Source organism: Myotis yumanensis, unplaced genomic scaffold (genome assembly GCF_028538775.1).
Source record: "Myotis yumanensis isolate MYYU_CA2020_CCGP unplaced genomic scaffold, mMyoYum1.0.hap1 SCAF_1, whole genome shotgun sequence".
In the NCBI taxonomy this organism is placed as follows: Eukaryota; Metazoa; Chordata; class Mammalia; order Chiroptera; family Vespertilionidae; genus Myotis; species Myotis yumanensis.
Window position 1 is genome coordinate 71,860,488 of NW_027223752.1, and position 15,822 is coordinate 71,876,309.

Below are 15,822 nucleotides of genomic sequence, written 5' to 3' on the forward strand. Positions count from 1 at the left end.
ACTGTGCACACTGGCCGGGCTACATGAACTCTTATTAAGCCATCCCTTTCCTGCTTCCATAAGAGTGTTTTTTTTAAAAAAAAAAATACATTAATTGCAAAAAATGAATCCTAGTTTACAAAGTCAAATTTATTCCCTGACTCCACTTTTCTTTTGGTGTATGTCCTCATGCTTTGTCCATATGTCTTGTTTTGTGTGTTCCCAGAAAAAAAAAGAAGATGAATTGGATGGGAAAAGGAGAAAGGAGGGTATGAACTTGGTGATCCCATTTGTTCCCTCGGCTGATAACTCCAACCTCTCTGCTGATGGGGACGATTCCTTCGTTAGCGTGGACTCAGCTATGCCCAGCCCTTTCAGTGAGGTGAGTCTCCTTTTAGGTGCCTTCATCACAGCAGGGAGACTGTCCTGACCTTGTAGTGGTTGCTTCTCCTGAAGTATTCCTGCCTTTTAGAAGGAGGTTGCACATAAAATCCATAAGAAAAAGAGCAAATGAGGACAGGCTGGCTCCTCTGGAATTAAAGCAGGGACCTAACCCTCAGGAGAAGCCAGGCAGGAGGGGTAAATAGTGGCAAGACTTGAGAAGCACGCCCTCACATAGGTACCAAGGCACAGGGAGGAGTAGTGATCTCAACCCTTCCTCCTCTAGATCTCCATCAGCAGTGAGCTGCACACTGGCTCCATCCCGCCTGACGAGAGCAGTAGTGACATGCTGGTCATTGTGGATGACCCAGCCTCTTCAGCCCCGCAGTCTCGAGCCACCAACTCTCCCGCTTCCATCACAGGCTCTGTCTCGGACACCGTGAACGGTGAGTGGTGCTGCTGTCCCATACAACTTGGATCTGGGCCACTGCCTCAAGGAAAGTGTTGGTTTAGTTGTGGGATGAGGTCCTGATTCCTTCTAGGATAATGGCTTTCTCTACTTCCTTTAAAGAGGAGTAGAATGGAGTAAAAGGAATTTGTAGGGTCGTCCTTTCATTAACCTGTCAAGTGAAGGGAAAAGAGGAGGTTAGGGAAAGCAAAATAAGAAGTTCATAAAGATTTCACACTTCCTTATTTCCTAGTCATCCCAGTCTTTCATATTTCACCCTTATTTCTGCTAGTTCAGTTAGCTTTGCTGGGCCTTTCCTCACTTTGTTCTACGGGGCCCAGGCTTCTGTGTCTCCAGAAGCTCTAGGGCTAAGCTTGGGAGTACAAGTTGACTCTCCGAGGCAGGTGCATTGGAGTGTGCAAGTGGGTCTCAGGAAGCCAGTCCCTGGGGTCCACTTAGTCATGATCTCATTAGAGAAGAGGGTCGGGAGTAATGGAACCGCTCTTGAGGAGTTGGCCTGCTAGCTGCTTAGAATTCTTACTAACTCGGTGAGACTTGGTGGCCCAGCCATTAAATGAGGACCTAGACTTCCCTTGAAGTCCTGAAACGAACACCCTTAGAGCCAGCCCTCCCTGTCAGGGAAGATTCTGTTAATATATGAAGAGATTGACATTTTTCCTCTTGGCCCATTGGTTTCCACAGGAATTTCCATCCAGGAAATGCCAACCGCAGGACGTGGTCACTCAGCCCGAAGCCGAGGCCGCCCCAAAGGTTCGGGAAGCACAGCCAAAGGAGCAGCGAAAGGCCGGAGCAGGAAGTCCACCGCGGGCAGTGCGGCGGCCATGGCGGGGGCCAAAGCTGGGGCTGCGGCAGCGTCCGCGGCCGCCTTCGCTGCATACGGGTACAACGTGTCTAAAGGTACGGAGGCCTGGAAGCTAGGAGGGCCCCCTCAGGGCAGGGACAGTCTGCTGAGCATTCGACCAGGAGCAGGCAGGACACCCCAGTCCAGGAAGCTCCTTCCCAAAGCCCATATCGGGCTCTGCTGCTGCGTTGAGCAATCCTGACTCTCCCTTGTCCTGTGACTAGTACAGGGCCGCCTTCGAGGTGGAAGTAGCTGTGAAAAGAGAGCTGAATTTCTGGACTGTCTACTTTAAACAGTCAGAATTGTTTCTGCTTTGAGAACAGATGTTTTTCCCAAGCCCCATATGCAGGCTAGCGTAGTTAACATTTACCCAGCAATGTGGTCCATCACCTTAGGTATTAAGCACTTGCTGTGTGCATAGGATATAACACATGGACCCTGCTCTTGGGTATATAATAGAAGTAGGAAGGGAAAGCTGTACATGGAATATGTTTAACAGCAGTACAAGGCAGTATGTGTACACTGAATGAAAAGAGAGAGGCCTTAATTGCGGTTGTAGATCAAAAGGAGGAACCACGGAACTGATGACCAAGTAGCCAGACTATAATTCAGAAAGGAGAAGGGTGAGGAAGGATTTGGACTGGCGACGAAGTTGGCAATGACCAAGGTGGGCATATTGGGGGTTACCGAGCAGGTCAGTCAGGCTGCTTTGAAAAACAGCAGCGGGAGTCAAGGTTGGCAAGACTGGAGGGGGCAAGAGCTTACCAAGGATTTTACAATGGGCTCTGGAAATTCTGAGAAAGGAGGTGGCTGTTGTGACCATGACAAGTGGGGGAGCAGCTGTAGCAATGGAATGTAGGACATCCGAGTTGGTAGGAGGGGAGCTCCTGTTTACAGACCTCTCTCCCCATTTAAAACATGGTCTCAGTATTTGGCTCATAGGATTTTTGTAGCAAGTAAGGGCTTTATTGAGTAGAGTACTGAGTAAGTGCTAGTTCACCTCCCCTTCCTCCTCCTGTAGGGATGCCAGCTTTCACTTATTTGTTCATTGAACAAATGTAAAGATAATAGCCTAGGCCAGTGTTTCTTAACCCTACCTCATCTTTGGAAAACAACAATCTTGCCAGCAGTCAAGGCTGCTGTGGCAGAGTCCCACTCATCAGACTTTCTCCTGGAGCCCTGACCTGAAGAGGGCAGGAGGGACGAAGGAGTCAGCAAGGGCTAGAGTGTCACAGAAAAATCAGTAGTGCTTGCCTTGGCCAGGTAGCTCAGTTGGTTAGATCAGCGGTCACCAACCTTTCGGACCTCACGGACCACCAGTGGTCTGCGGACCATCGGTTGGTGGCCGCTGGGTTAGAGCATCTTCCTGATGTGCCAAAGTTGTGGGTTTGATCCCCAGTCAGGGCACACATAAGAATCAACCAATGTCCCTGGCCAGGGAGCTCAGTTGGTTGGGGTGTTGTCCCGTACACCAAAAGGTGGCAGGTTTGATTCCCTGTCAGGGCACGTACCCAGGTTGCGGGTTCGATCCCTGGTCAGAATGTGTGCGGGAGGCAATTGATCAATGTTTCTCTTTCTCTCTCCCTTCCTTTTTAAAAATCAACTGATAAATGCATAAGTAAGTGGAACAAATTCTCCCTTTCTTCCCCTCTCTCTCCCCCTTTCTTCCTCTCTCTCTCTCTTAAAAAAAAAAAAATACATTAGTGCCTAGAAAGTTACAGCTCATCCCTCACCTTGGCTTCCCCACATGGTGTAATGTGTGCTCTGTCCTTGAGCACCAAGATGTTACCTTACTCCCTGCTGACGAGGTCATGTAGGCAGGGCTGGGTAGGTGTCATATTTCTATTTTAAAAGTACATCCCTCTTACTGAAAAACAAAACAGTTGACAGGAAGAGCAAGCAAATGTGCTAAGAAGAGATTGGCAGGAGGGGTTGCCCACGACCTCTCCTCCAGTAACCAAGGTCATGCCTGAGGCAGCTCAGACAGGACTGGCGCTCACGTTCTTGTCTCCTTCTCCGTCTCCACAGGAATCTCTGCCAGCAGTCCTCTGCAGACATCTATGGTTCGGCCTGCTGGCCTTGCTGACTTTGGACCTTCAAGCGCCTCTTCTCCCTTGAGTTCCCCTTTGAGCAAAGGAAATAATGTTCCTGGGACACCCAAGAGCCTCCACTTGACCAGCAGCCTAGCCCCAGACTCCCTGGTCCGGAAGCAGGGCAAAGGCACCAACCCGTCTGGAGGACGGTAACCACCTAGGCCTCCAGCTTCCTTCAGCCAAACCACATGCTAGAGGTCTAGCCTGCAAATGGTCTTTGGATGGCTTGCCCGGTGCAGCATCTTACATCCCAGGTCAGAGGGCAGAGGTGACCAGTTGCAGCAGGTGAAGGACGGCAGGTGGTTAGTTGAGCACTTTTATCACCTGTGGCTCAAGAAGTGTGCTCTGGGGTTGCCTATAGGAAAAAGGCCAAGGACGGGGATCAGCCCCGCAGCATCTCAGATGAACGTCTTAAACCTCATACGGGGAAGGGCCTGACGGAGCCCCTGCAGGTGCTCAGGCACACTGTCTCCGTTCCCATTCCGCTCTTCAGCTCTGGTCCTGTCCCTTGCAAAGGCTTCACAAGTGTGGTGAAGAGCCTTCCGTGGTGGAAACTTCTTTTAGAGCTGGGATTTCCTATCAGACTAGGAAGGGAGGAAATCATGTATCTGGCATGCCCAGTCTTTGGGTAACTGCCCAGGTCTCTAAACCCCATTTGTCAGAGTGTCACCGTTGGAGAGCAGTGAGTGCAAAAGGCCGTAGTGGCTTGTGAGGGTGACAGAAGCTAGAGGAAGCAGGCCTGGAGGCAGTTGTTTTCCTAGCGTTTCCTCCCCATCCTGCATGGTTCACACCAGGGAACCTTCAGGTCCCACCAGCAACAGTAGCAGCTCCCACTTGGGACTCCCAGAAGCCAGTAAAGAGACCAGGAGCCACCTCAGTCAGCAGGACAGCCTCACGCCCTCTCACAGGCTCCCCTTGCCCTTCCTGAATGCACAGTCTCCCCGCCCTTGCCCTTCAGCCCCCTGCTTGGCTGTATGCACTGTCTGTATTGCACTGAGAAAGGAAGGGACAGCAGGAGTGAGGAGGAGAGGATGGAGAGGGGGCGAGCTCAGCACCCTCCCTCCCAGCCCCGCCCCACAGCCTGAGCTTGCTTCCCTCCGAGAGGCTAAGGAAGGTGTCTGCATGGGAGGTGTTTCTGCCTGCCCGGCCTGATGTTCCTGGTGGAGCAGGTGCTTCCAGGCGAGCCAGCCTCTAATTTGCACACATGAAAATCGCGGAATTGAATTTAGATAGATTAATTTTTAAAACTTTTTTTGGAGTAGGGGTGGTAGGGGAATCATTTAATTTAAATCATCAAGATTTCCCTGCCTAAACCCAGACTCCTATGTACAGATGCTATTTAGAGGGAATCAGAAAAATGCCAAGCCTTTTTTCTCTTTGAATGTGCTGTCTATTTTTATAACTGAACTTGTACATATGTATAAAGAGAGACACATCTTTCTTTTACTAACTGGAGAAAAAAATCTTAAATAAAATGGAGTGAGATAATTTTATGTAAATTGGAGTGTCTGTGGTCTTTGCAGCTGCCTCTCCTTAGGGGTATTTGGGTTTTTGGTGGGGGTGTATGACAGGATAAAGGGGAGACAGCCCCAACATCATTCCTATGGTCAGAAGGGACAGGTGATCAGTGGGACAGGGATGTTTCTGTGACGTTTCTTCTCTGGTATCCTTGATGGGATTTATGAGTTTGCCTGGCGTGCTGAGGCCAAAGCCCTTGGGATGTGGTCTGGTTACGACTAGGACCTAGACTCTAGGGCTTACCAATAGGTGTGGGCAGCTTGGCTAGTCCCCCATCAGCAGTTACATCGTGGTAACTCTGACAGGTTCTTTCTCCTAACCACAGCAACAGAACATCCTGCAGTGTGCAGTGCAGGGTGGGCAAAAGTAGGCTTATAGTTGTTTGTATGAAAAATAGTACAAAAACAAATAATAATACAAGAATAAACTCTGTTTCATGTACTCACAACTGTAATCCTAATTTTGCCTACCCTATATATAAAATCTCCATCTAATATCAACTTCCTGGTCCCAGTTTCTAAAACTGTGATATGGCCTGGCCGGTATGGCTCAGTGGTTGAGCATTGACCTATAAACCGGGAGGTCACGGTTGATTCCCCGTCAGGGCACATGCCCGGGTTGTGGAGTCAATCCCCAATAGGGGGTGGCGAGCAGGACGCAGCTGATCAATGATTCATCATTGATGTTTCTATCTCTCCCTCTCCCCCTCTCTGAAATAAGAACATATTTTTTTAAAAAAACAACAAACAGAAATATGTATACAAATACATGTGTATAAGCCCCAAAAAGTAGCCCATTTGAAGTCTCAGTACACACTGGATCCATTAAACCAGCAGAGATACCGTAAGTCCTCTAACATCCTCGATAGGTTCTTGGAAACTGAAACTTTAAGCAAAATGAGTATAAGAAAACTGATTTACCATATGTTAAGTGATATAAACAAGAATTAAGTTCCTGTAGCATATTTGTGGTCACAAAACATCACCAAATTTCTAAATAAAGTCCCAAAATATTTCTAATATTAAACATTGGCATAAATATGAGCTATACATAAATTTAATAAAGATTAATAAAAACAAGATAATTATTTTCCAAACTGCTTATTCCAGTTCAGGGTCTTTGGTGCTGGAGCCTGTTCCGGCAGCTCAGAGCACAAGGAAAACCCAACCCTGGACAGGATGCCCGTCACAGGGCACACTCAGCCCCCCACTCACTCAGTCCGGGACAACTTAGACCCACCAGTTCACCGGCACGCACGTCTTTGGGATGTGGAGGAAACCAGAGGACCCCGAGAAGCCCACGCCGACATGGGAGAACATGCAAACTACACAGACAGTGGTCCCGCCGGGAATCTTCTTTTCCTCTTCAACCTTATAATGAAACATCTTTGCTCGAGGACCTGCTATATGCTATAAAACATACTGCGACAGGAATTCAGTATTCTCAAGGTTAGCTGTGCTTGTAAGAATCACGAAAGAAAGCAGTGAAATAGGTTACTGGGAATTCCACAGACATCCAGGCTTTGAAAACAGCTCTCTGATCAGTTGGAAAAAGTGAGTTCCCAGCCTGGACTGGCAGTTGGTGTTTCTCTGAGCTAACACACTGGCATGCTCTTGCATCACCTGTGAGCAGGGCGCACACTGTTCCCAAGTTTGCTGGCAGTGTGGCCTCCTGAGCTTTGGCTCACCCTGCACTCCCGGGATAGGTGGGCTGGCTCTTGGGCACCTGCTGCTCCCAGTCACAAGGCCCAGCCTTCTCATTTTGTTGATCTCCAGTGGCACTGTCAGGTACACTGGGTCTTGTTCTTGCTGGCAAACTTGACCAAGGCCTCACACAGAACAAACCAGTGTCAGTTTCCCAACTCACTTTGCCCTACTGTCATCACCACTGTGGCTTCCAATCAACAAGCCCACTAGGATGGGTTCTCTCCAATTACTACTCAGCAAGGCCCCTGACAATCCTGCCAGAGCCTTGCCGAGGCCGCACGGCCGCCTCTGGGGATCTGGCAGCTCTGAGATCCCTGCACAGCTTTGCCCAGACGTGATAGGCTAGTGCTCTCCAGAAAAGCGTGTTAAGTTTTGGATCAGAGCCTTCCATTCTCCTCTGACCCCAAACATAGGACCATACTCCCCTTTCAGCCATTTTCAATTCAATCCCTGAAGAAACAGCCAACAGCCTTAATGTGCCTTCTCACCTGTCCCTCCCTTACCTGAGGGTAGGGGGATGGAACTTGAATCTTAAAAGTGAAGGTTTCAAACTCTAACAATTTCCAGTCCCGAAGTTACGATTCATGCCCTGTCTACCCCACTTTCTGAAGACTTGTCCATCTCCCATGTGAAAGCTAGTTTACCTTATGAACCAGGGGGCCGGTCCCTTAACATACAAAAAATCTGGGAGGGCTCCCACCCAGCTACAAGAAGACACGTCCTAGAGTGCAGGTGTGGGCTCCATCACAGTGAGGGCCGACCCTTCAGCCACAGGCTCACCTTGCCACGGGAGCCAGCTCTGGGAGTCCTAGGTCAGGGGGTTTGAAGGCGATCTGTCGGAGCAGTCCTGGAAATGCAGGGCCTGCACTAGGCTTACTATCAATTTCTGTGCCTAGAGCTTTATTGGAGCACCCAGGACTCTGGAGACCCACCTGGGACTTGCGTGGGTCTCTCTGGTCCTGGGGTTGGGCTGGGCAAGGAGGCTGGTAGTCTGCAATGAGCTGGGTTTTTCTGTGCAGCCTTGCCCTGGTGTCTGCCAGCCTGTTCCATCCAGAAAGCCTCACTGCTGGCTTTCAGATGCAGTCCACACACCCTCGCTTTGGTCCCTCACAGCATATCACCTGCCATTAGAAACAGTTCCTTAGCTCCCCGAGGCCCTGGCTGGTGCGGCTCAGTTGGTTGAGCATTGTCCCATACACCAAGAGGTTGCCAGTTCAATTCCAGGTTAGGGGACATGCCCAGGCTCCATCTCCAGCAGGGGACGGGCAGGAGGCAGGCGATGGGTGTTTCTCTCATATCCATGTTTCTTTCTCGCTAAAATCAATAAAAACATATTTTAATAAAATACCAAACTGAAGCCCTAGTTCGTTTGGCTCAGTGGATAGAGCATCAGCCTGGGGACTGAAGGGTCCCGGTTTTTATTCCGGTCAAGGGCACATACCTCGGTTGCAGGTTTGATCCCCGGCCCTGGTTGGAATGTGTGCAGGAGGCAACCGATTAATGTGTCTCTCTCACATTGATGTTTCTCTCTGTCTCTCCCCCTCCTTTCCACTCTCTAAAAATCAATGGAAAAATATCCTCAGGTGAGGATTAACAAACATAAATAAATAAATACATACATAAATAAAATAAAATACCAAACTGAGGAGCTTGGGCAAGATGAGTGGGTTTTAGCTGGCCTCTGGCGTTTCAGAGATCCTCAAATGTGCCCCAAGGGTTGTCGTGAGTGATGAGCTAAGGCAGTGATGGCGAACCTTTTGAGCTCGGCGTGTCAGCATTTTGAAAAACCCTAACTTAACTCTGGTGCCGTGTCACATAGAGAAGTTTTTTTATATTTGCAACCATAGTAAAACAAAGACATATTTTTGATATTTATTTTATATATTTAAATGCCATTTAACAAAGAAAAATCAACCAAAAAAATAAGTTCGCGTGTCACCTCTGACACATGTCATAGGTTCGCCATCACTGAGCTAAGGAGCCATGAGCCTCCCAAATGGACTAGAGCAGCTCTGCTTTCTCCTACTGCAGGTAAAGATTTTGGGTGGAGTTTAGCTGTAAGAGAGAGAGAGAGAAAGAAACCTCTAAATCATTCCTTAAGCAATGCTTCTCAAACTTTTATATGCATATGAATTACTTTGGAATCTTCTTAAAATGCAGATTCAGTCTTGGAAGATCTAGGATGAGATCTGAGACTGAATTTCCAGCACATCCCAAGTGATGGCCTTGCTGCTAGTGCTTGGGCCACACCTGGAATTACAAGGCTTTAGAGCACCCTCGAGCCCTGCCAGTCAGAATAAACTGACCTCTGCCCCCACCCCAGCTAGGCAGCCCTGTGTGGGAAATACAACTTTATTTTTCCTGTTTTGGTCTTAATCCACCTAATGACAGAAAATGAAATCTTAGCATCTCCGGGAAAATTCAGTCCCATATGTGTTTTCTCAGGGGTTTTTTTGTTTGTTTGTTTGGGTTTTGTTTTGTTTTTAACTGTTAATTCATAGAGCATTTGAGATCTTGCTCCCTGGCACATATCATGAGTTTGACTCAAACACATAAAATTTCAAAAAAAACTGTCAATCCATGATTTTCTCCATCACCTTTCTCCCCTGGGCAGCACCTCTGTTAGACATATAAGGTACAAGAAAGGGTCTCTTATCTGCTGTCTCTCTGTCCTGTGTGGCCTCCACCAAGAAGTAGCCTCTGTAATTGCCAGCATTCCCTGGAGGGTCTGTGATCCCTGGAGTTTCTGTTTTCTGCTGCTTGTCTTCTTATCATGACCACCAGACTCCTCAGGGTCAGTCTTTCTGAGTGAATTCCTGAGCCCTTCTCGGGACATGGAGAAACTTGGCTGCTTCTCTGAGGCTGCCCGTGAGGCCGTGCAATCTGGGAGGCAGCCGTGGTCAGTGCCGGCTGCCCATCTTCATGATGCTCATTCAAACCGCTTAAATGTGGAGGGCAGGGTCCCTTCTAGAGAAAGCAGGGCCTCTGGCTATCTTGAAACATTGGGCCCAGGCACTTGCTCTATGGTAGTAAATGGTGCTAAGCAAAGCACCTGCCCGGGGGGAGAGGCCCCCACATGGAGGCTCCTGAGGATTCTGGATGCAGGCGCTTGGGCTATTTCAGTCCTTATGGGAATGACCTACCCATTTGCACCCAGGAAATGTCTGGGCAAACAGTGCCAGGACTGGGCTATAGAGATGCTAATCCCAGGTGGCAGCCCCCAGGGCTGGGTGATAGAGGAGGTAGAAGGAAAGATGAGAAGGAAAAGGAGGAGGAGGGAGGACATGCCTGAGGCCCACTTCCTGGGTGTTGAGGGCCCTGAGGAAGCTGGGTGCCTCCCTTATCACCAGGCCTCTGTCCTCTTCCCATGATCTCACTTTGTTTTGGTTTTTGGTTCGAGACACATGGATTGCTTGCCTCCCACACGCACTCAGCTGGGGCCAGGGATTGAGCCTGCAACCCAGGTACGTGCCCTTGACTGGAGTAGAACCCGCGGCCCTTCAGTTCATGGGCCGAGGCTTAACTACTGAACCAAACTGGCTGGGCCCTCTGCTCCATGTTGAACTCCTGGTTCCCCACTAGCTACTGCCCCAAATGAGCATTTTACTTCTCTATTTACTTATGGGTTTTCTTGCTCATCAAAATAAGGATACGAAGTAAAAGCAGGACTGGACAGGGGAAGTTACAAAGCTCAAGATGATACCTGTTTCCCACGGTCCCTGGTCCACAGTTCTTGGCACCTTGAGTGAGAGAAACAAAGAACCCTGAGTGGGAGGCTTCCCAACTCCTAATTCCCTCCTCGGAGGTAAGAGTTCCTTCCCCAAGTGCAGGGGAATGTGCTCCTGTGAGCAGCCCTGCAGGGCCTGTGCCCCTGCCCACCCGCTGGTGGGATCTCCTTGTGTTGGGTCCCAAAGCTCAAGAAGAAATAACCTGGCCTCAAGGCTCAGTGGCCTCTCTGGGTCTCACCTGGACTGGGCTTAGGCCGGCAGCCTGTGAGGGAGAAGGAAGCAGGGACACAGAGGGCCCAAGGAGCCAGCGGGGAGTTTTCTAAGCCCCTAGATGGCTGACGGCCCCCAGAGCAGCTCTCTGGGAGGATGTCTCACCCCTCACTGCCACCAGCACCCACCCACAAACTCCACCTGAGTCAGGCCCCCCCTTGCCTATTCCTGCTGCCAGAGGAGAGGGAAGGGGCTTCCTTCCCATTTCCCAGGTGAGGGGTCCCGAACGGCCCCGAGCAGCTCTGCCCCTTGCACCTGTGAACCTTGAGAAGGAAGATGTCTACCAAGGACTCCCCATGGTTAACTGGGCTCAAGTTTGTAACCAGAGTCTAACAGGCATTGCTGACAGAGGCCTGCACTGCAGGGAAAAGCCGTACTAGAGCTTTCAGCCTCCTGCCTCCTGAGTCAACCCTTATCAGGGAGTTCCCAGTTTCCACTTTCTACTGAGACTTGCCATCCATTCAGAACTGCACAACTTGGACCAATCAGAACTGTACAAATGTAGATGCTTCATTTCCACTTGGGGATCTGGGCGGGGAAATTCCCCCATAAAAGGCAGCCTTCCCTCTGTCTTGGGGGAGCGCACTTTCGGTTTCCACCTGAGGCTGTGCTTCCTGGGTTTGCAAACTGTTCAGCTGAATAAAATCTCTCTCCCCACCTCGGGTTGGTAATTGTTGTTGACACACCCTTGAAAAGCCATGATGCCATGGGCCTGGGAATGTCTGAGGAGGGCAGTCTGCGGGAGGGGGCAGGGGTTTGGGGGCAGTGCAGCACCCTGGTCTCAGTTTGCACTCAGCCCAATGGGTTTGGAAAAAGCAGCATAAACTGTTATCCAGAATCTTTCTGAATAACTAAGTCTTTCAGAGAGCTGACATTTAATTCTTTGAAGCACCAGGATTTATCTTGGCTAAAACTCTCTTTACTATATATATTAAATATATATTTTTAATATATATTAAATTATATATATATATATTTAATTGATTTCAGAGAGGAAGGGAGAGGGAGAGAGAGATAGAAACAACAATGATGAGAGAGAATCATTGATTGGCTGCTTCCTGCACGCCCCCCACTGGGGACCGAGACTGCAACCTGGGCATGTGCCCTTGACCGGAATTGAAGCCGGGACCCTTCATTCCGCAGACTGACACTCTATCCCAGGGCTTCTCAAACTACGGCCCAAGGGCCACATGCAAATACAAATATTGTATTTGTTCCCGTTTTGTTTTTTTACTTCAAAATAAGATATGTGCAGTATGCATAGGAATTTGTTCATAGTTTTTTTTTAAACTATAGTCCGGCCCTCCAACGGTCTGAGGGACAGTGAACTGGCCCCTGTTTAAAAAGTTTGAGGACCCCTGCGAGTCTATCCACTGAGCCAAACTGGCTAGGGCTTTAATAGAGTTTTTTTATGTCATTGCTTAAACAAACCATACAGAACATATTTTTTCCTGAGGACCTGGGTCATGTGAGCGTCCGGTGGTCAGGTCCCCTATGATATGACTGCCATATGTCTAACACTAAATGATGCTGACAGCTACACTGCTGCAATTTAGTCTGCTTTGAATAGGACCTGTGCAACTTCAGTGTGTTACCTAATTCAGAACTTCTGAACCAATGGAAGGTATTCTGAAGGAGGAATTGTGGGATCTCCTAGGAATAAAGTAATTGAGCTCAGTGCCTGCCTCTGTCAGTCCTGCCTTCCGGTCCTCTGTTGGGCTCCAGTACCTTAATGTTCTAGGTAAGCCAAGTGTTCTAGATAGGCATGTTCTGGTTTGAACCAGTTCACTAAATCTCAATCTCTCTCTCTCTCTCTCTCTCCCTTTCCATTTATAAATTTTAATACCTGGGAACAGGTCTGCCAAGGGGTCTAGGCGATAGGTTGGTGCACGCTCTCTACTGGCAGGCAATCTGAAAGCATTGTAAGCAACTATCGTCCATCATTCAGTGAGAGCGAGGACAATAGAACAGGTGATCTCAAAGGCCAGTGTCATTGAAGCTGACCTCCTGGCCTTCCTCCCTCCTCCGTGCTTCGCCATCATGGGAACAGGCGGTCATCCCTGGGGACTAACTGCAGATGGACACTTGCTATTGACATTGGGGTGCTTTAAACATTATACCATTCTGTATTTTCCAAAACTTCTACTTGACCATGTATTATTTTTATATATAGTTATAATAAGCACTATTCATAAAGAAGCATATGTTTTTAAGGAGAATTGAGAAAAAACTCAAAAACAAGGAAGAAAGTAAGATTTTCCCACTATCAAAGCTTTCTTACAGTGTGTCTCCCTATTTCAATTCAGTTCGCGTGACAAAATGATAACATGTTAACACCCCCCCCCACCTTAATGGTTTTATTATTTTTAGTGTTTTTTCAAAAATTAAATTATTGGGGTGACACTGGTCCACACGAACATATAGGTTCAGGTGTGGGTCTCTATGTTACAAGATCTATATGTTATACCATGTGCCCACCACCCAAAGTCAAATCTTCTCCCATCACCATCTATTAGGACCCCCTTTCCCCATACCCTCACCTTAATGTTTTCCTGGGGGCTTTAGAGAAGTTGTACTTCAGGCAAAGGCATGGGCTTGAATTTCAGACGCCACAGGGAGATATTTTAAGGCAGGTACGTCTCAAATTAGATTCTGAGCGTGGATAGACCCCTGCTCCAGGTTGCAGGCCTGTGTTCTGGTTCACCTGGGCATAGGGCCACCTTCCCCTCTGGTAGGAAAGGGAGCACCCTGCATGGCCCATAAGTGCTGTCTACCTCTGAGGGTTATTTCTAGCACCTCTTTGTGCATATACATTTTCTTTTTCTTTTTTTTTAAATCCTCACCTGAGGATATTCTTTTCCATTGATTTTTAGAGAGGAATGAGGGAGAGAAAGAGAAACATCGATGTGAGAAAGATACATCAACTGGTTGCTTCCCGTCGGGGCCAGGGATCAAACCTGCAACCCAGGTACATGCTCTTGACTGGGAATCGAACCCGCAACCCTCCAGTATGCAAGTCGATGCTCTAACCACTGAGTCATGCCAGCCAGGGCCATATATCTTTTCTTTTGCAGATCTGCATTTTATTTTATTATATACTTGACATATTTACTTATGAACAAGTAGTACATTTGCAAAGTACAAATCAAAAACATACGAAAGGGCATAAGAAGAAACTCTCTCCCATCCCACTCCCTGGCCCCCACTTCTCCCCGCTGGGGGGCAAACTGTGTTGACAGTTTCTGGTGATTTCTTCCAGACACATTTCTATGCTTTTTAGAATTCATGATTTTATTCATACTATGATCTAACTTTGTATGCTTCTTTTTTTTCTCTTAACATTATGTAGTAACTAGAGGCCCAATGCATGAAATTCATGCAAGAGTAGGCCTTCCAGGCTGTGTAATTACTACAGAGCTGAGGCAGCTGCATCTCCTAAAATGCCAATTACCTCGGTTCGGATCAGCGGGAAACCAAAGAGGAGGAGAAGGAGGACAAGCCTATCCGAGCTTTGGATGAGGGTGATATTGCCTTGCTGAAAACTTATGGACAGAGCATTTACTCTAGGCAGATCAAGCAGGTTGAAGATGACATTCAACAACTTCTCAAGAAAATTAATGAGCTCACAGGTATTAAAGAGTCTGACACTGGCCTGGCCCCACCAGCACTCTGGGATTTGGCTGCAGATAAGCAAACACTCCAGAGTGAACAGCCTCTGCAGGTTGCGAGATGTACAAAGATAATCAATGCTGATTCGGAGGACCCAAAGTACATTGTCAACGTGAAGCCGTTTGCCAAGTTTGTGGTGGACCTCAGTGACCAGGTAGCACCTACTGCCATTGAAGAAGGGATGAGAGTTGGTGTGGACAGAAATAAGTATCGAATTCACATTCCACTGCCTCCTAAGGTTGACCCAACAGTTACCATGATGCAGGGAGAGGAAAAACCTGATGTCACATCCAGTGATGTGGGTGGCTGTAAGCAACAGATGGAGAAACTTCGAGAAGTAGTTGAAACCCCTCTACTTCACCCAGAGAGGTTTGTTAACCTTGGCATTGAGCCTCCCAAAGGCCTGCTGCTCTTTGGTCCACCGGGTACAGGCAAGACACTCTGTGCTGGGGCAGTTGCTAACAGGACTGATGCTTGCTTCATTCGAGGTATTGGATCTGAACTTGTACAAAAATATGTCGGTGAGGGGGCACGAATAGCTCGAGAGCTCTTTGAAATGGCCAGAACAAAAAAAGCCGCCTTATCTTCTTGGATGAAATTGATGCTATTGGAGGGGCTCATTTTGCTGGTGCTGGAGGTGACAATGAAGTACAGAGAACGATGTTGGAATTGATCAACCAGCTGGATGGTTTTGATCCTCGAGGCAGCATTAAAGTACTGCTGGCCACTAACAGACCTGACACTTCGGATCCAGCACTGATGAGGCAAGGGAGAATGGACAGGAAGATTGAATTTAGCTTACCTGATCTAGAGGGTCGGACTCACATTTTTAAAATCCATGCGCGTTCAATGAGTGTTGAAAGAGATATCAGATTTGAATTGTTAGCACAACTGTGTCCAAATAGCACTGGTGCTGAGATTAGAAGTGTCTGCACAGAAGCTGGTATGTTTGCCATCAGAGCCTGGCGAAAAATAGCTACTGAGAAGGATTTCTTGGAAGCTGTAAATAAGGTCATTAAGTCCTATGCCAAATTCAGTGCTACTCCCCGCCACAGGACATACAACTGCGCCCTGAAGCTTTCATGAAAACATTTCTTTAATTGGAATCCTAAGCTTATATAGATTTGTTAATATACAAATAATTTGTTAATTTCACACAAAAAATAAA

General features: G+C 48.1%; 1 protein-coding gene and 1 pseudogene across 2 annotated transcripts in view; both read left to right on the forward strand.

Moving 5' to 3' along the window:
- INO80 (INO80 complex ATPase subunit) overlaps window positions 1-5,262 on the forward strand; it is a 145,594-nt gene extending 140,332 nt beyond the window's left edge. For both annotated transcript variants that reach the window (XM_070424984.1, XM_070424991.1), the window contains 4 exons: window positions 206-361; window positions 647-806; window positions 1,511-1,726; window positions 3,699-5,262. In XM_070424984.1, coding sequence (XP_070281085.1) covers window positions 206-361; window positions 647-806; window positions 1,511-1,726; window positions 3,699-3,916 — 750 coding nt within the window. In that variant the 3' untranslated portion in view covers window positions 3,917-5,262. The remainder of the gene's footprint in view (window positions 1-205; window positions 362-646; window positions 807-1,510; window positions 1,727-3,698) is intronic.
- An 8,475-nt stretch (window positions 5,263-13,737) lies between these two features.
- LOC139019906 (26S proteasome regulatory subunit 7 pseudogene) lies at window positions 13,738-15,822 on the forward strand (annotated as a pseudogene).